Source organism: Mastigoproctus giganteus, chromosome 2 (genome assembly GCF_048544385.1).
Source record: "Mastigoproctus giganteus isolate SK-2022 chromosome 2, ASM4854438v1, whole genome shotgun sequence".
NCBI lineage: Eukaryota > Metazoa > Arthropoda > Arachnida > Uropygi > Thelyphonidae > Mastigoproctus > Mastigoproctus giganteus.
In genome coordinates this window covers 229,342,990-229,364,780 of record NC_143576.1, presented here as the reverse complement: position 1 = coordinate 229,364,780, position 21,791 = coordinate 229,342,990, and the positions used below count along the sequence as shown (strand labels likewise).

Here is a 21,791-nt window from a genome sequence, read left to right as displayed (position 1 = left end):
TTTAACCCAGTATTATATCTCATATTTCATATATATATATATATGGCATATTTACTTACTTATATATATGGCATATATATTAAAAATAATAAAACTATAAGTATTGCCTAAGAAACCAATTCTAATAAATTTATTTTTTAATTTTCAGTAAATATTTTAATAATATCTGTTTTTTCAAGTCTTTCAAAAACCAGAAGGTATACGCTGTTCACTGAAAAGAATCCAGCGCGTATACAGCATGTACCCTCCACTATAGCCCTGCTCCCCCATATATATAAAATGGCACAACGACATGTCCATTACTTGTATTAAAGAGGAACTAAAATATGTCATTAATACCAAAATACCTTGTGCTAGCTCTATATACAGGGTTATTCAAAAAGAAGTAAATATCTTGAAATGAAAGCACTTCTCCTGTTTAGAATTTAGAATCTATTTATTATTAATGGAGTCAATTAGGGGTGGCCAAGAGTCGATTGCGGATTTAATTTCTGTCAATCACAACGAATTTTAAATATACGGTCATCCCTTGATTTGTGCACCTTGTGCAATGAAATTTTTGAGATGGTAGATCGTGGCACATTTTGAAGGAAAAAAGTAGATCGCATCACAAATTAAGTTGGCCACTCATGGAGTCAATGATTGGAGTACTAATGGAGTCAATGATTTGATGGTGCTATTGCACCATCAAAAAACTTCAAAGGACTAAGCTGACAAACTGCAGTAGTCAGTTTTCCAAACTGACAGTTAATCAGTTTGGTCTTTTGGTGTTTTTGTGACAGTGCAACTGCAGGAGTACAGTCACTTAAGAAGCAGTGGGAAAACATTCACAAAACACATGATTTTTAGACTGTTATTAATAAATAGATTCTAAACCATTCACAAGTAAGATGCTTTCATTTCAAGAAATTTTATCAAGATAGCCTGTGCAAATCTAAACATTATATATTAGAAGTAAATAGTTTCAAAAATCAATGAAATAAAATTACCATTTATTGTTGTGGAATACACACAGAGATGGATAGAAAATCTCCAGAAGTTTCTTATTGAACCTATTGGTCCTCACTATAAGCCTCATGAGTCACACGATAGATGGACCATCATTAATTCCATGGTTCATTTCTTCCCAGACTTTGCCAGTATGGCTGTGGTAATTGATGACACTGCCTTAGTGATACTGCATTTTGATTCATGAATGACTGTTGGCACTAATAGCACCATTTACATAGTCACATGATGTTTTGTGTAAGCCTTGAGGGGGGCGGAGAAGGTTACCTTCTTCAGTGCCTCATCTACCTGTCATGGAGGTAGCTTGTTATTGAGATACTCTCACCCATTCACATGAAAGTGAGAAGGCACCATCTTGCTGGAAGATGAAATCATGGGAATCTTATTGAAGTTGTGGCATAAGCCAGTTATTCAACATACATGTGAATGTTCCCATTGATTATATTTTTTATAATAAAGAAAGTCCTATAAATTTTCCAAATGTGAAATGGCACAAAGCACATTTGTTTTTGGGAGTTCCATTCATTCTCATTAATTTCCTGATGGATTTTTCAGTGTCCCATTCAACTTGTAACTGTAAAGTAAACGCTTTAGAAGAATACACCAGACTTTGTGAGGCATATTCAGCTTAAGGCTACATGAGCTAAATATGCCTCACAACAGTCTGGTGTTTATAAGTTGGCAATTTTTGCAGGGTTTGGGGGGTGCTGTTCATTCTTGATGACTTCATGAGGATTTTTGGTACCCAACTGAAAATTATTATGTTGTGGTTGTTGACTTTCTAGCTCAGGTGGAAAGTGGCTTTGGAAATGAAAGCAAGGCCATTTTGCCATGCCATTCTCTTCTGCTTTCTGTTGAAAGTCAGCAGAACTCTGCTTATGCTAGTCGTTTGGTTTTTAATGCCTGCACTAACTGCAACTTTAAGCTTTCAAAAGTAAATGCTTCTGAAGAATATACCAGACTGTTATTTTTGACTTATTTCATGGCTGCATCTGTAAGTGTGTTTTTGTATACTTTGCTGAAAGACTTCTCTTACATGTTGTACTGTTTCATCTGTGGTGTGGGCAATTTAGACCCTTCCTTGCAGACATAGCCTTTGATTTCAAACTGCTCACACTAATTTCAAATTGACTTACATTGAGGTGAATCCTTTTAGTAGCATAAGTGAGTCATGTTGTACACTAGTCGCTGAATTTGTCTTTGAAAATGGACAATGCAAAATGCTCTTTCTCCATGGAGAAGCCATTTTAACAACCTATTTCCATTGGCAGATATGACATTTTACCACACAGTGATTTATAAAGTTGTGCACACATTTTAGAAAATTGATAAAATTAATTATAAACCTCAGTAGCTTATTATTGAGTGTGTAAAGAAACATTAGTTTGTGGCACTTTGTGCACTAGTGCAGATGTGCAATTTATTCATCAAATTGTCCATTTTGGTAAACAGCTGAATGACAAACACTCTCCAATGTAACTGCCAAGATAACTTCATGTGCTTGTTTAATTTCATTCTTTGATTTGGCAGCTATGCATTGTGCTACCTACATGAGCCAATGTTGTATTATAGTTATTATAAAAATGGTTTTTACATATCTTCAGTTTTATTCACTAACAACTTATGTAAACATTTTCAAGTCAAATTTTTTCACACACACACACGCACGCGAACACGCATGGTGATTTTTTGCTGAAGGTAAGGCCATCTTAAATATGAATGCTTGATAACATGATGCTCCCTCTTATAATCAGTAAAATGCATATTAAGTAATAAAAGTCATAAAATGCATATTCAGTAATACTAGCTAAATATTTATTTTAAATTAAGTATAGAATTTATATTTCATAATAAAAGCAATAGAAATTCTTGTAACAGCAACAAAAAAAAAAAAAAAAAAAAGGAGGGCACCCTGAAAGGCTGGCACCCCCGGTGCAGTTCGTATAGCCTATTGATGAAGGTACCACTGACCATACATTGGAATTAGGCTTACATTAGACAACGCAATCGCAGGCAGATTACGACAAATCTTTGGGAAAGAATGCTAATAAAAACAGCAAGGACTTCTTTACTAATATAAACTCTAGAAGGAAGGGGATGAATCAGATTGGTCCGCTTGATATCGATGGTTCGACTGTTGATGATCCTGCTCAGATAGCTGATAATCAGAATGAGTATTTTGCATCAACATTCACACATGAGGAGTTATTAAAGGAGGAAAATGCCAGAAGTTTATCAAACTTTAACAGGGTGCTTAATAATTTTGTAATAACTGGTAGCAGAGGAGAAATTGTTGCAGTTAAACATAAGAAAGGCGCCTGGGGTGGATGGGATCTATACAGTTATATTAAAGGAGGCAGCAAAGGAAGTAAGCAAACCCTTAGCCATAATTATGAGAGCTTCCTCGGACTCGGGGAAGGTACCCTGAGTGTCACCTTTTGATCCCACTTGGGGGATCAAAAGGTGACACAAGTAATTACAGACTTGTTAGTTTAACTTCTGTTCCGGGGAAAATAATGGAGTCACTGGTTAAAGAAGCATTGCAGGATAATCTAGACAAGACTGGAGTAATAATTCAGACACAGCATGGGTTTGTTAAGGGAAAGTCTTGCCTAAGAAATTTGATTGGATACAAAAGGAACTGGATGCAAAAAATAATTTTGATATCAAATACTTAGATTTCAGGAAATCTTTCGATACTGTTGCACATGGAAGACTGCTGTACAAATTGGAGTGGTATGGCATTAAGGGCAAGTTACTGCAATGGATAAAGGAATGGTCGAGTGGGAGATGGCAGAGAGTGGTAATAAATGGATACTGCTCTGCGTGGACTAATGTTATTAGGGGAGTCCCTCAGTGTTTGGTGCTGGACCAATTGTTGTTTAGCATATTTATTAATGATGTCGATGAAGGAATATCAGGCTTAATGTCCAATTTGTAGATGATACAAAGGTTGGCAAGGTTGTTAATGATAGTAAAGACAGTATGCTACTGCAACAGTGTCTAGAAAAGTTAGGTAGATAGCCTGAGAGGGGCAACTGAAGTTTAATATTGACAAATGCAAAGTACTGCATATGGATAGCAGTAACCCAAGAGAAATGTACCAACTGCATGGTACTACACTCAGGGAGGTGGAGAATGAAAAAGACCTGGGGATAATTGTTCAGTCGGATATGAAGTTCTCTGAGCAGTGCAGGCATGCTGCCATAGCAAGTCATGTAGTTTTGTCAATGATGTATAGGAATTTTGCTAGCAGGGATACCTTTGTATAATGCAAGGCTCAGGCCACACCTTAAGTACTACGTATAGGTCTGGAGGCCTCATTTTAGAAAGTATGTAGAGTTGCTAGAATGAGTACAGGGAAGGGCAACAAGATTGTGAGAAGAACAAAGGAGTTCTCTTACCAGGAAAGGCTTAAATTCTGTAAGTTGCAGCATCTAGAGACTAGGCATCTGATTGAGGTGTACAAGGCCGTGAATGGTTGGAGCAGGCTCAATGCTGATGGGATACTTCCAATTGCTGAAATTAAGAATCTAAGGGGCCATCAATTCAAATTGAGGAAAGACAGTTGTAGAATAGATGTGCAGAAGTTTGCCTTTAGCCAGTGGTTAGTTGATTGCTGGAGCAGACTTCCACCTGTTGTTGTGGAAGCTGATAGGTTAAATAAATTTAAGGCTGAACTAGACAAACATTTGGAGTGACCGGATGGGTGAAATGGGAAGGGATTTTTTTTTTTTTTTTTTGGCTGATGCTCTATAATCTTGCTTTCTTGTATCATATTCCTCAACTAATGCTTATGCTAACAGGATCTAGAAGTTTGGTAGATGGGCCGAGAAGTGGCAACTGAAGTTTTAACATTGACAAATGCAAAGTACTGCATATGAGCAGAAGTAACTCCAGAGAGGCCGCCTCCGTAGCCAGGTGGGCAGGAGCAGCAGTGAGGCATAGCACACGCTTCTTGATTAGACCGGGGTTCAAGCCCGTCACCACCAAATACGGAGGATGCGGAAAGGTCAGGGAAATGACCACCGCATATCCCGGAGCAATATGGCCTTAGTTGCTAATGCTCCTAAAAACCAAATAACAAACTAACTAACTAACAAGCAGCAGTGTGTAGCACACACTTCTTGATTAGACCGGGGTTCAACCTGTGACCACCAAATACGGAGGATGAAGAAAGGTCAGGGAATGACCACCGCATATCCCCGGAGCAATATGGCCTTAGTTGCTAATGCTCCTAAAAGCCAAATAAACAACAACAACTCCAGAGAAATGTAACAACTGTGTAATACTACACTTCGGATGGTAGAAAATGAAAAAGACTCAGGAGTAATTGTGCAGTCAGATATGAAGTTTTCTGAGCAATGCAGACAGACTGCCAGATCAGGACATGGGGTATTGTCAGTGATATACAAGAATTTTGCTAGTAGGGAAAAGGTGATTATCCCTTTCTATAAAGCAGTGGTCAGGCCATGCTTTGAGTACTGTGTACAGGTCTGAAGGCCTCATTTTAGGAAGAATGTAGAGTTGCTTGAGCATGTACAGAGAAGGGCAACAAGATTAGTAAGGGGAATGAAGGGTTCCTTTTACCAAGAAAGGCCTAAGTTCTACAAATTGCAGTGGCTGGAGTCTAGGCACCTTCGAGGTGATCTGATTGAGGTGTATAAGGGCTTGAATGGGTTGAGCACACTCAATTCTGATGGGATTCTTCTGCTTGCTCAGATTATGAACCTGAGAGGTCATAAATTCAAATTGAGGAAAGACAGTTGTAGAATAGATATGCAGAAATTTGTCTTTAGCCATTGGATAGTTGATTGCCTGAATAAACTTCCATCTGTCATTGTGGAAGTTGATAGCTTAAAATTCAAGGCGAAACTGGACAAACTTTTAGAGGGAATGGATGTGTGAAATTTTTCTTTTCTTTTTTTTATGGCTGATGCTACATAAGCTCATATGCTTGCTTTCTTGCATCACATGCCCCTACTATTACTACTGTCATTTATACCCATGAAAAATTCGTCCTCATTAATTTTACTTTTGCCTCTCAGAGCCTTAATCACCTCAATCAAGTGAATACAATAGCCTTATATAATGGGATTATGACATCCTTATCTCTACTATCAAATGTTTGATAAATCATCGATACGATACTATGGGTCTTCCTTGCAACCTACCTACAATGCTCAGAACTTCATGGCTGACTGTATCGTATCTCCCAAGTCCCTTTCTTCCATTACTGACTTTAGTTCAACTCCACCAAGTATATAAGTTATTTTGGGGTTACGGTTCCCCTGGTGTAAGACATTGCACTTTGCTGGATTAATGCAAAGCTGCCACTTTTCTGACCATCTCTGAAGTCTATCTAGGTCACTGAAGTAATTGTGCTTGGAAGTGATCATTACCTACTCTACCAATCTTTATATCATTATCAAATTTAGACATCACACCCTCTATCCCTTCATCAATGTCATTTAAGAAAATCAGAAACAAGAGTGGCCCCAATACTGATCCCTGGGGAATCCCACTTCTTACATTAACCCAATATGAGGAATACCCATTTATCACAACCCTCTGCTGCCACCCCCCCCCCTTTCCCTGAAGCCATCCTGCTATCCATATAAGGATTTTCCCTGTAATTCCAACATGTTCCAGTGTAACTGCTCATGTGGGACTGAGTCAAATACTTTGCTGGGGAAAAAAAAAAAAAAAAAAAAAAAACACAATGTCAAAATTATTTCCTAAATCCAGCTCATGAGTGATCCTGACAAAATAGCTAACTAAATTTGTTACACACTATTTTCCCTTTTCCAAACCATGCTGCATATCCTTCAGAATACCGTTTCTATTTAAATGGTCCTGAATTCCACCCTTGATCATTGCCTCCATGATTTTCCCTACTACTGAAGTTAGACTGACTGGTTGATAATTTCCCACTACACTCTTAGAACCACCCTTATGTATTGGAGATACATTTGCACTTTTCCACCCACAGAATCTCTCTCGAGTCCAGTGATGCTCTGATAATTAGCCTTAATGGTTCAATTCACTCCCTTAAAATTATAGGGTATATATGCCTTACTCGCCTGTAGGCTCAAGTTTTTTAATTAAAAAATCGTGAAATTTCAGTATCATTAATTACATATTTTTCAATTTCACACTTATGAATTCTCATTGACATAAAGGGTTTTTCTTCTGTAAATGTCAATGCAAAATAAAAATTGAGCTCATCTGCAACATCAGCTGGGGTATGTAATACAATCAGTCCTCGTATAACACATGCTTGCACCACACGAATTAGATCATACACGATTTATAAATAGGGGAACGATATCGTATATAACACGAACCGAATTCGCTTATGCACGATTCGCCTTTGTGTTGTCAATAAATGGGAGTCGAATGCAGAATCACCCAAACTGAACACAACACGATAGGAATGAAGAGAAGATTCTGAAAATGTATTTATGTTTTTTATATCAGTGAAGGGGAAACACATTTCACCATAATAAAGTAAAAACCCACACAATTCCAGCTATCGGTATTATCGCAAATAGCATTAGATCGAGTTTACTACCAGTTTATAACAGATTCTACTAGCAGAAACCACCAAATACGGAGGATGCGGAAAGGTCAGGGAATGACCACCGCATATCCAGGAGCAATATGGCCTTAGTTGCTAATGCTCCTAAAAACCAAATAACAAAAAACAAACTAGTAGAAATGCAACTGGAAATTGTTTTTATTGTTTTATGGTAGTAATCCCCAGAAATGTGCTTTAGTAAAATGTGAGGTGTTAATAGTGTATCTCTGCCTTTATAGTGTTGTTTATTCAGTTGCTACACGCGCGCAGCTTTGTTTATGTGTATCAAGCGTGCCTCTCATTTTGTAATTGTGCTTTATTCTCTCCAAATTAGTGAAATACTTAAAAGGTGTGAAAAGGAAGCGTCCTGGTGAATACACTATAGATTCAGAGAGAAAAAGAAGAGCAATATCGATAAACAGAGGCAGACTGGGTCAAAAATTCTTACCCGGGAAAATTTGTAGTGGCCTCATACTATGGTTTATGGCCAAAATCACACCGGCCTCCGGCCCACCAGGGTTTCCCCCGTTAAGCCTTATGGCCAGTCCACCACTGTCAATAGAGAAAAAAATATGAAATTGTGAAACGCTTTGAGCGAAATGAAAGACCTGTTGCACGTGCTATAGGCCTAAATGAGGCAACGCCGAGAATTAGAATGAATGCAGAGAAAAAAAGCTTTCATAGCAGGAACAACTCAAAGCGTAATTAAAATCCATTAGATCAAGACACAAAGAGTTGGAAGGGATGGAATGGCTGTCATCTGTTTGGACAGAAAATGAAAAAAAAAAAAAACAAGTTTGCTTACGATAGAAACAAAAGCATTAGCAATATTTTTTTTTTTTTTTTTTTTATGTAAACCCCAAACACGACAGGTATCAGAACCTATAGTACTTAGTACCATGCTTGGGTTAGAGGTTGAGAACACAAAAGAAGATATTTGTTAACATTGGACTTGAACTTCTGTAGACTGTAATTTTCAGGAAATACGTATGAACGAAGGTTATTCCAGAAAATGGCAGTTGAATGAATAAACAAGGAAGATAAAAAGTTGGTTCTGTGAGTTTGGAGTTGGACAGTAAATGGATGTTGGCTGGTGGCGGCATGTGTATAAAATTGTTTTCAAAGAGAGAGCGGGAATTATAGAAGCCAATTCAGAAGAACAGTGCTCATGGAAGTAACTGTAGAAGAGGCATGCAGCAGAAACAGTATGTCTATGAGACAGCGAGTGGAGAGACTTTGTTAAAGATGAATCATTAATTAACCTAACTACCCTCTTCTGAATGGAATCGAGAAGCCTGAGAGAGGTTTTCGGGGAACCACTCCAGATGTGGGAACAATATTCCATGGCAGGCCGGATTTGCGATTTATACAGAGTGAGCAGCTGTTTGGAAGATAAGTAAAGAGAAAGAGAAAACCAAGTTTTTTAGATGCAGAGGAAGCAATATTTGTAATGTGCTTGTGCCAAGAGAGATTAGAAGTCAGGGTAATCCCCAAAAGAGATATATCATTTTGCCTAGAAATCGGAGTGTCACTAAAGATAAGCATAGGAGCAGAAGAATCCTTTTTGCGAGATATAAGACAAGACTGAGTTTTAGAAGGGTTGAAATCAACTAAGTTGTCTTTGCCCCACTGGAGAATTACCTGAAGATCGGCATTTAAGGAATTGGTAACAGATTTTCGAGAAGTTGAAGCTGATTGAGCAGGACAAGGTTTCTCAAAATGGAAAGTGGAATGCAATGTGCTATCATCGGCAAAATGGATAGGATTTCCAGTCAATGGAAGAAGGTCATTAATATACAAGAGGAAAAGAGTGGGGGAAAGTACTGAACCTTGGGGGACACCGGTATTAGTGGAAAAGTTAGAAGACAGAGAGCCATCTACCATCACCCTCAGGAGCAATCAGAGAGAAAACTGGATAACCAATTACTAAAAACAGTTGGCAAACCATAAGATGGAAGCTTGTTTAGAAGACTTTTATGCCAAACACAATCGAAAGCCTTTGAGATGTCAAGAGCAACTACTTTTGTTTCACCGAACCTTTCCATTGAATTAGTTCATAAATGGGTAACATAAGCCAGAATATCACCAGTGGATCAACACTGACAGAATCCATACTGGTGATCGTTGATCAGACGGAAGGTTTTTAGGTAGTTTAAGAGTTGGCGGTTAATTGATTTCTCCGTTACTTTAGAAAGAGTAGAAGTAATTGCAATGGGACGATAATTGGATAGGAGGGATTTTTCACCCTTTTTAGGAACTGGCTGGATATGAGCAAATTTCCAAGCAGAAGGAAAAACACCTTTGGAATAAGAAAGTGAAAAAAGGCGGCAAAGAATAGGAGTAAGTTCAGGAGCACAGGTTTTGAGAACAAGTGGAGAAATACCATTGGGACTTGGAGCTTTCTTAGCATCAAGATTCGTCAAAATCCTTCTGACATCCTTTTGACGGAAGACCACACGGGGCATTGAATGGAGCGTGTTGGGAATGGTGGGAATTGTTTTACCAAGATCATTAATACATGAGTTGGAAGAAAAATGTGATGCTAGCAGGTCAGCTTTATCTTGGCTGAAGTGACAACAGAACCATCTAGTTTGGACAGAGGTGGGAGCAGAGATGGGCAAAAGTTGCGGCCAATAGCTTTGGCAAGAGACCAGAATGCTCGGCTACCATTAGGGCAAGAAGCAAGTTTTCTACTCTTAGCCTGTTCAAACTCTAGTTTGGACTGGTTAATAACTGCTTTACAATTGTTGCGAGCTTTGGTGTAGGCAGAAAATGAAACTGAAGAATTGGAAACAAACCAATTACGATATGCAACATTCTTCTCTTGAACAGCCTTAGCACATTTAATGGAAAACCAAGGTTTAGATAAAAGACGAGGTTTTAAAGTGGAGTGTGGGATAAAGGATTCCATTCCTGCAAGAATAATTTCACTTACACAATCTGAGCAAACATTGGCATCAGAAGTTTTGAAACAGTAATCCGACCAAGGAAAAGAAGAAAAGAAATCATGCAGGTCATCCCATTTTGCATTCTTGTAATGCCAAACAACATGAGGTTGGGAACAGCCATGAGATAAAGGCTCCATTGGAGAAGAGACAATCACCAAGTTGTGATCTGAAGTACCTCTCACTTCAACCATGTACTTAGAAGAGTTGTTTGTGAGAAAAAGATCAAGCGTGTTGGCTGTATGATTAGGATTGTCCGGTATTCTTGTAGGTGAATGAACAATCTGTGCAAAGTCATTAGTAATTGCAAAAGCCTCAGCATCTTGACCAGCTGGGTCGGTGTGACTAGAAAACGGAAGCCAGCTGGAATTGTGAACATTAAAATCACCAAGGAAAATTACCTCACTGTTAGGAAAGTTGGACTGGAGAAAGTCACGTTGCAAAGAGAGGAAGTCAAAGAGCTCCAAGTGATTAGTGGAGTTGGGAGAATGGTAGAGACAACAGATGAATTTGACACAATGAGGTAGAGAGATTTTAAGGCAGAGAAGATCAAAGAGAGGATATTCCAAATTGCCAAGTCTATCAGAACGGACATATGCACAAGTACCACCTTTGAGGCGAAAGGAATCATACATCGAATAATCTGGGCATCTGAGATGAGTAGTAGTTGAATCAACCAATAACTGAGATTCTGTCAGAAAAAGTACATGGGGTTTGGCAGACTGCAAGTGGAAATGGACATTGTTGAGATTAGAATTGAGACCACATATATTTGTGAAATGAATTAGGAAGTGCTTGGGAGGCTTAGATATTTTCGCAGATAAGCTTGCTCTATTAGTTTGACAATTCATTGTGTATTCAATAGTGAGAAAAAGTGGGTGGGACATGCTGTATGAAGTAATAAAATTTTTGGATATGGCGTACACATGGTAAGAATATACCCAGATCCTTGTCATAATGTGGCCTCAACAATGCTCCCCACATACACACTACTCGGACTCCCTCTAGTTACTATCTGGCATAGTAGAGGTAGCATGATTATACACTAGCTGATCCGGAAGCCTCCTAGAGAGTTACCAATAGGTTCGGTCCGGTGTACTAACTAGTGGCCGCCCTGCGAACACCGTTTTAGAGCTGTACCTTCGAAATGTAAGGAATATTGGATTTCGCCACGATGTTCATCATAACCTCAAAAGGCATCAATCATACTGCATTATGGAAGAGATAGGGAAGGTTGACCGGAACTTAGCTCTAGAGGCTAAACCTGGGTTCCGCCACTTCAAGCCTCCAATAAGCAAAGTGGTGGTGTTGCACCGGTTGATGAGAGTCATCTACCACCTAGTACTGCCTGGTAACATAGAGGGGCGGCATTTCTCCCTGCTTACATTGGTTCACACTTGGGTGGTCACCCACCATGTACTTGTGCATGGAGGTTATACCCAAGATTACTAACAGTCCCACCATCGTGAAGGTGCAAGCAGAGGATTTGGCTGCCACAGACTGTACAGTCTTCGCCGAAATTGGGTCCACTTGACTTGAGTGTCACCCGAATATCAGTTCCATTAACGTTTTAAACTCCCAGGTAGCAAGTACAGCTTGTCTGGCATATCTGAGAGAATGTCTGTGACAACCTCAAGGACCATATTTTATTACGTAATAGTCATAATAAAATACTTACGTATTTTATTACGATTATTTATTGTGTTTGGTAATGTTTTAGTTACAAATGTATGTTCAATCTTGGGTGGTTGGCACCTAACCCTACTTTTCCCATAATGCCTGTTGTTTATATTGCATGATTTTGCATTGCACGAGGGTTTCTAGGAACAGAACTATTGTGCTATACGAGGACTGACTGTACTGTCTGACATCCATTACATTAGGGTCCTGCTGGTTAGTCCTCTTCTTAGCATTTATATATGTGTGAAGAATTCCTTATCCCCACTCTTTGCTCTCTTCGCCAGCGATTTCTCATAATCTGCCTTTGCCAGCCTAACCTTTTCTGTGGCATTATTACAGATCAATTTGTAGCTGTTATAGGCTCCAGTACTTTTTATTGCTCTGTAAATCTTCCATGTTGTCTTTTTTTGCTCAAGTAATCTGGCAACTTCAATATTAATCCAACTTGGAATCCTCCTCACAGAATATTTTTTAATGATATATACGCATTCAATGCTTCTGTGATTAATGTTTTAAAGGTATACCATAATTCAATTGTATTTGCTCTCTGTGAGATATCTACCCAGTTAATAGAGGCCAGTAGTATCATTTGGACTTGTTGGACCTCATATTTTTGAGGATGACAGTCGCATTTCAATAACTGTTACATCAACTTAATATGTCAACATGCTACAGAATTTCTTAATACCAGAGTTGCACCATCTCCTTCAGCAGAAGCTGCACTTCCTTGCACAATCTGAATTTGATGTTCATTTCTGCTGGATCCCAGACCACATTGGAATCTCAGGAAATGATATGGCAGACTTTGCAGCCAAATCAGCAAACCTCTTTAACTCGTGCCTGTTAGTCCCCTATACAGACTATAGGCAAGTAATTCGAAAGAAACTGGTATCCCAATGGCAACACTCATGTCATGGACAGGCTGCAAACAAGTTATATGAGATTAAGCCTGTAATTGAACATTGGCAGTCTAGTCTGCGCAGGAACCGAAAAGAGAAAGTTGTTCTATCTCGGCTCTGCATAGGACATTGTCACATGACACATTGCTATCTGCTGAGGGCAGACAACCGTCCTATGTGTAGAAATTGTGACACCATTTTAACAGTCCATCATATTTTAATTGAATATCCGTCTTTTTATAATGACCGTTGTTTATGTTTTAGCCATCTGTCTGAGCCTTATACACTCAGACAGATTTTATCGGACAATGACGTGTCAGCTGTTTTTAAGTTTTTACAACTTATTAATCTGAATAATTCTATCTAGAATGTTTTTATCATTTATGCTTTATGAACGTTTTATATCGTATACTCTTTTACAATAATATACAAACAATTGTAATATTATAGTTTTATATTTTACAACTTTTGGACTTGGCGCATTATATCCTTAGATGCTAATGTGCCATGAAATCCTAAAACAAACAAACAAACAAACACTATCTCCATTTGAACCATAAAGAGATATGGTTCTGGAAAGTTGAGACAAGAAGTCATAGTAATTTTGACAGTGAATGTTTTATGGCAGTTGTTCTGAACTATATCATTGCCAGAATATTGTTGAACTAAAATATCAAATCCAAGAAGAAATTCAGACAATACTGACAAATATGCTATATAGATTGTGGAGGAAGCTATTTTTGTGATATTGTATTCAGAAAGTAAAATGTTTGTCTAAAATTTTTAAGTATATACTTCTCTTTTACAGTCAGTGTTTCATAAAGTATTTTCCATTGCATTCTGATATTTTAAAATGTATAAGATTATTATAGACATTTAATAAGTGCAATTAATAAGTAATGTATGCCTGAAATAGTTAAATATTTTTCTCATCTCATAGTATTTCATCATATTGATCTTTAAAAATACTATATATGTTGATCTATTTTTGATGACTTTCCTTTTTTTTTTTTTGTAATTATTATTGTTTTATTTTTCAGAGATAGAGATGTTCGCTTATTACACCAAGCTAGGACTGCTACAAATGTACAGAATGGTGAAGTTAGAGAATGGGATAGGATAAGAGAAAGAAGAGAAGTGGAAAGATCTCCAGTGTTTGGAATTCACAGTGGCGCCTCTAGGTATGATGGTGCTCTTCCTAAATTAGACATTAAAGTGAAACAAGAAAGGAGGGATGAAGATATGGTTAAAAGCAGCAGCAAATTATTTGTTGACAGAGAAAGGAAAAGAACTGGCAGCACACCTCAGACCGAAATTGAAAGTACATTAACTAGGAACATTACTCACAACTCCATGACTTTGAATACGCTGGAACGTACTCATGCCGTGGGACCACTCGGGTTAGTTCCAAAAGACCACCCACATTCTCAGGTGTCATCACCGTGGGGTCCTCTTGTGGTATCATCACCAAGTGCTACTACAACTGTAACTGGTGCCACTGATCACTATCGTACTAGAGATCTCTTGCAATCCAGAAATCTAGAGCAGGAACGTAGATACGAATCTTTGCAAACTGTGATGCCTGTGTCCTCTCGAAGCTGTTGTGGTAGTACTGAATTAACTAGACAGCTAGCTGGACCAGCAGTTACTGACCTTGATCGTCAGCTAATTGATCGGGAACATCAAGTTGTAGCTTATGACCGTACCAAGCTACTTCCTCCTCCCTTAAGAACAAATGATCCTCCATACATAGCTCCACCCTCTTCAACGTTACCCCCTGCCTCAGTGTCTGGTTTCTTTTCTCCTCCAGTTAGTCCATATCTGAACAGTTTGTGTACCTCTGCCGTTAGAACCAAGACTACAGCACCTGCTGTTGCAGTCAATGGCCTTCCTCCCCCTCTTATCCCATGCACTTTTCCTGTACAGAATCATGCAAATTTCCATGGCAACAGAGTCCCTTCCCCTCTTCCGCACAAACTTGGGGCCATCGCAGGCTCTAGTATTGCAAACTTACATGAAGCATACTTTCCAAAAGATAGGCGAGAAATGAATGGACATCCTACAGATTTGGACTCACATTTACGATTATGACAGATGTCTAACGTGTTAGTAGCTGGTACATAAAAGTTGTGTATATATTTTCTTTCTGTATGTAAAATATGCACTGACAATAGAATCATGTCTGAAGTAAGTGGGTCTCCTTGATGTTTATCCTCAGTCACATTACAAAGAAAAATTACGTAAGTTGCTGTGCCGACATCGGAAGTACTTTCTTTCAACCTATGTGCCTTGTTGTGTACAGTGATGAGTCTTCAAAACTTAAAGGCATGTGGATTGAAAGATCTGTTTTATATAATTTATGTTAAATGGTTGAATTGAATCGTTCATCGCAGTTGGTTTTGATAAAAGATGTTGGTAGCAGAATATAATTTGCAGAATCATTTAATTGTTGTCTGTATATTTCCTATATTTCTTATTACAAACACAAACATACATGAACATGCATGCAGACAAAGAAAAACTTTCTTATATATATATATATATATATATATATATTTTTTTTTTACACAAATATAAATAAAATCTTGTTTGTATTTTTGAAGATAAAGACCAAAACTTTTGTAATACAGTAAACCCTCGCTAATCTGGTTACAGTTAATCCAGATGCTGGATAATCCGGATCGAAATATGAAAAATTCTGTTCACAGTGAGTACTTTGAAAGACATACAAGATTTAGGAAGGCAGATGAGTAACTCTCACTACATGCTGATTGACTGCACAGGGAGGGACAGAACATAGATCACATTGTCTTGCGTGTCGTTCAGTATCATTGTTGACTCTGAGTTGGATGGATGTTATTTCTTATATAGCTTTATTTGCGTTTCTTTATACGTGTATACATATGTACATAAGTTAACATTTTATATAATTATGGGTTCTAAAGAATTAAAAAGTGAAATAAAAAGAAAACACTTTATACTTTAACTGTCATTAATAAGCTCAAAGTGATAGAACAACTTCAAAATGGTGTTCCTGGAAAAAAAAAAATTTTGGTATTGGCCAACAGGCTGTGTCAGATATTAAAAAAACAAAAAGAATCTATAAAGACATCTCCTTTAAAATTCAATGTGTGGAGTGATAAAATCGGTGTATCAAATAGACAGACATTAAAAAATTCAAAAGAAGTGTTGCTGGAAGAAGCTGTATTTAAGTGGCATTGGCATGCGATGCTAGCGCCACCTGATAAATGTATAAAAAGACAAAAGACAATACATTTCTCCATCTACCGATGGATAAATGTATTGGCTTTTTATAGTTTTTAAATAAAGGCTCTACAGTGATATTTTTAAATTTATTTTCATCAGCACTACCTATATCATTAATTTTTCATTTATTTGTTTTTTTTCTCTTTTAAGGCTATCTTTTGCTTCACTAATCCGGATTATCACTTAATCCAGATGACCCCCTTCCCCCCATTACTCCGGATTAGCAAGGGTTTACTGTACATTGCATACATTTCAAACACGTTCCAGATTAAAGATAGCCAAACATGCCTAGGAAACAAGCTCAGCAATCAAACAAGTTTATTTTATTTGCAATAGTAATTTTCACTCATAATTGTGATGATCCTTTGCAATCTAGAAATCTAGAACTTTCTTAAATGTTTATATAACAGCTTATAACATATAAATTACCTAAAACTTTCATTTACCATTACTTATTGCTCTGTAAGAAATAGTTTATATCTTATGAAAAGAACTGATAGTAAGGTCCATGTTTAAGATTATGCTATCATCTCTTTATTTAATTATATATATATATATATACACACAGTAGACGTTCAGAATAACGGCACCTTCAGGGACTTGTGGTGCCGTTATTTCGATTTTTCAGTTATCTAGAAAGTTTTATGTTTAATATATTTAATGCAGAAATAATGAGGCTAAATAAGAAATAGAGAAGTTAAAAATGCAATATTATTAACAGCACATACATAAACATATTGATGATCCAATGTTATATTCTGCCATTAATGCATTCCTACACCCCATTCTATTTTCTTTATTATATCAAGTTTAGTCTGCACGGGTACCACAGTGGTATCATCACCGTCCAACCCACACCGGGTGGAAAAGGCCTGGGTTCAAATTCTGTCGATGATGTGAGGAACTTTTATAGGCTTTTTTTACTCTGTGGCTGAATTAGTTGATTGCAGGCATAAAGAGCAAGGTTCTCCCCCAGAAGCTGGGGGTTTTTTGTCCAGCAAAACAGGCAAATCGACCAGAGAGCACGCAATTTATAGACACAATACACATGGGTATATGAATTAACTTTCTGGGTGACCCTAATGTAATAGTTTGGATTATATCAAGTTTGTCACTAATCTTTAATGTTGTTCTTCTCCATATGAGGTTTATTAACTTTAGTAGTCATAGTGAAGGGTTTTTAAGTTAAAATAAATGTAAAACAGCATTATAATCCGTGATATCAGTACAGAATTCACTTTGAAAGTGGCGAATGTAAACAAATACAGTAATCACATGACCTTGCCATTTTCTTTTTTCTACACTGCAAGACATCTTCGCTGTATGTAAACATCTGATATCAATGTGTCGTTAGCTCAAATGTTTCGTTATTTCAACAGTCTACTGTATATAATTTTTTCCCCTGATTTATATTTCACACCATAATATAATACAAATCAATTGTTCAGACTTTTTGGTTTGATGACACTACACTACACTACACTACACTACACTAGTGTTAAGTTTAGCTATATAACATTCCTTTTGAGAAACCCTGTAACTTATTAAGCATAATTCTACACATTTATTTAATAAAGTATCTAGACGTGAGTATCTAGATATTTATTTAATACAGCAGGAGATATTTTGGTATAAAATATATTTGAGTACTATATTAATATATTTTATACATACTGACCATTCATTAATTCTGCCAGTTGTAACTGCATGGAAATCTAGAAGATATTTGACTGTGCAGTCTGTGGTACAAATTAACTTAACGCACCTGAAAATTTCAGTGAAAATTAGACATTGCACTTAGAAGCGAGAAAGTTAGACACCATATTACAAATGCTGACCAGTGGCTCAAGGTGATACCCTCATATATAGGAATAAAAGTTAAATGCATAAAGAAATCTAAATGTCTTTTCATTGTAACTGTTAATCCCATGTGCATAGGATATTCCCCTTAGACCATTGTCCTAATTTAGTCAACTATGAATCTCTGGAACTGGCAGGAATGATTGTGTGATCATCTACAGATTTTGAATTAGATCCAAAAGAGTAAAGAACTTCAATGATAGATGATATCAGATTTCTTTCTGTAATTTATATTTCAAATTTGCCTGTGACATTTTAGGAAAGCTCCTGAATTTTATTCAGGAGCTTTCCTAAAATGTCTATATTACAGATGTAAGAATAAAGCTAAAACTAAAAGCTGCTGTTTATTAGTGAGAGGCATGCCAAAGTGAAATCATCAAGTTAGTTAAATGCATACTTTATCACACACGTGGACAGTGAGATCTTGGCACTAGTATTGTTGATAACAACTGTGGAAAAGACTTCCCCAAATCAGGACAATTACTGAGGAATTTATTGTAGCTTAAACACAGAGCGTACAGATAAAGCAGAAATATATGAGCTTTCGGCTATATGGTAGCCTTCGTCAGAATTAAAATACATGAATGCCATTCATGTATTTTAATTCTGACGAAGGCTACCATATAGCCGAAAGCTCATATATTTCTGCTTTATCTGTACGCTCTGTGTTTAAGCTACAATAAATTCCTCAATGAATCCAGAGCGCGTAGGCCTGTTTCGTTATGTTCAGGACAATTACTTTTCACATCGATATCAAGGGAACAGTATAAATGACAGATTTTGAGGGAATGCACCTATAACCAGGACTTAACTACTATGACTCAGGATGGGTCAGTGGAAACTGCAGACTACTTGTTCATGTAAGCTATTGTAGCCCCATGTGTTGGAAATAATAAATGGTCTACAGATATTAATAAAATTCCAGTGTAGTTTCTTATGCAGTTTCCAAAACAAGTAGCTTACAAAAATTGGGCTAATAATCTAAAATAGAAATACTATCAAAATTGAAACTGTGGCTCTGGGATACTGAGCAGATAAGCTTGGGTGTCCCTGAGCAGCCAGCCTAAACTGATTTTATATGGTTATACATTCTATCACACGAGTGCAATGAGTTGAGCCTTTGTATGAGAAATTGCATCCAGAACAATCAGTGCGATATACTACACTGTCTGGTTAAAAAAAAAATTATTTTAAGCATATGTTGTTTTAACCAGACATAACTTTGAATGCCTAATATAATTCCTCATACCAAGGCTCATTTCACTGCACTCTTATGGATAGGGATGTATAACCATATAAAATCAGTTGAGGCTGGCCACTAGGGAGCATTCAAGCTGATCTAGAACTCGGTATTTCTGTTTTAAATCTTCACCCTAATTTTTGTAAGCTACTTATTTCAGAAACTTTGGATAATAAGCTAATGTTAATTGACCATTTATTATTTCCGATGTATGGATAACATCAAGGCAGACTTCAGAAAAATTAGGAACGACTGCTTCTGAAAGTAACTTTTAGTTTAAAGGAATAAAATAGATATGTATAAAAGATTACAAGGAATACTCTTCAAGCATCTGATTATAAATAGAGTAAGCACCCCTAATCCAGACTTGTATAATCAGGAATTTTTCTGGAACTCACTCCAACTTCATAAGATTATGGTATAGTGTATTTTTAAAAGCATTTGTCAATCATGTCAGAGTTCATTTAAACCTTTTCAGTTACATAATAAATATTTTGAACAACTTTATCAAGATAAAAATATCCTATTTTGGAGATTCTCAGTGTTAACAAGTATTATGGTACATTACATTGATATGTTTAATTCAGCAGAACATTTATTCCATGTTTTAACCACATATATATATATATATTCAGAACTCTCTTCTATGTTTTCATAGTATTTCTTAGTATGCCAATTTCTGCATTACTGTATTTTATAGTACTGGCAAAGTTCACATTCCGATTATTATTTTAGCGCTACTGACCTTGCTATTCATATCTGTATTTGTGTATTTTCTCTGTAGAAGTAGGTTTTTATGGGCTGCTTTTCATGTGTGGGATGAAAAACCCAGAATAACTAATGGTAGAAACCCTGCTCCCTCCATCCGAAATTGTCTAACTATAGCCTCGATTGAAGGGCATTTTTAGAAAATCTTTCAGTTACTAATGAGAATTAAGCCCAGATCACACCAAACGAGTGGCAGACAGTAATGTGTTGCATGTTAAGCTGTCATGGAGGACACTGCAATACTGACAAACAACTCAACTATTTATGCCTAACCTTCCATCATACACAGGGCAAGCCCCAAAATTTGTGGGGCTCTGTTCAAGAATTACTTGCGAGCCTTGGGGTACTGTAAAAAACTTATATAGGGTGTTTTTGTAATAGTGATTTTTTTATTTTTTAAAATTTTATGGTAACTAAGAAATAATTAAATAATTTTATATTATACTGAACAAAAATTTTAAATATGAATAATATTTAATACATTAATCAACAATATTGTTTAACAATTGCAGTCATCTTATAAAAATAGGAACATGAATAAATAATAGGAACAAATAATCACACACATTTACATATTATTAAAGCAATTATTGCACACAATAATTGGCTGCAAAGTCATTAATGATGTTGTCATAACCAATTTTTTTTGCTACATCATTTTGAATGTAAATAATTGATACTGAAGTTATTTCCTGGGAAATGGATGACCTTAAAAACTATTTTTAGCTTGGAGTTGGATCTTTCACTCAATGCCAGCCACTTATTAAAAACAATACAGATATTACCGAAAGTGGGTATAACATAAAAATTACATTTTTAAATAATGCCTATGTTCAATATCAAATGAAACATACACATTTGAGAATGAAGTATACATTCTACTTCTAGCAATTTTCAAGTCTACTTGTGCAAACACCCTTGGAGTGACAATAATGTGGGTAACTAGGCATTAAGACAGCGGTAGATTAGCATTAGCATTAGTAGAGGCATATGATGCAAGAAAGCAAGCTTATTCAGCATCAGCCAAAAAAAAAAAAAAAAAAAAGCACAACCACTACTCCCATTTCACCCCTCCGTTCATTCGAAATATCTGTCCAACTGAGCCTTAAATTTGTTTAGGCTATTAACTTCAACAACAAGTGATGGAAGTCTATTCCACAACCCAACTGCCCGCTGGCTAAAGGCAAATTTCCATACATCTATCCGACATCCGTCCTTCCTCAATTTGAATTTGTCCTCTCAGGTGATTATTCTGAGCAAGAGGAAAAATTCCATCAGCATTGAGCATGCTCAAGCCATTCAAAGCCTTATACACCTCTATCAGATCACCTCGCCGATGCCTAGTCTCCAGACTCTGTAATTTGCAAAACTTAAGCCTTTCTTCGTAAGTGCAACCCTTTGTTCCATTCACTAATCTTGTTGCCCTTCTCTGTACTCGTTCCAGCAGCTCTACATCCTTCTTGAAAAGAGGCCTCCAGACCTGTATATAGTACTCAAGGTGTGGCCTGACCAATGCCTTATACAAGGGAATAATCACATCCCTA

General features: G+C 36.9%; 1 protein-coding gene across 1 annotated transcript in view; it reads left to right on the top strand.

Annotated features, from left to right (window-relative positions):
- Positions 1 to 15,203, top strand: part of LOC150090222 (uncharacterized) — a 536,661-nt gene extending 521,458 nt beyond the window's left edge. The window contains exon 18 of the mRNA XM_090390210.1: positions 14,153 to 15,203. Within this exon, the coding sequence (XP_090246336.1) occupies positions 14,153 to 15,203 (1,051 nt within the window). The remainder of the gene's footprint in view (positions 1 to 14,152) is intronic.
- The last annotated feature ends 6,588 nt before the right edge of the window (positions 15,204 to 21,791 follow it).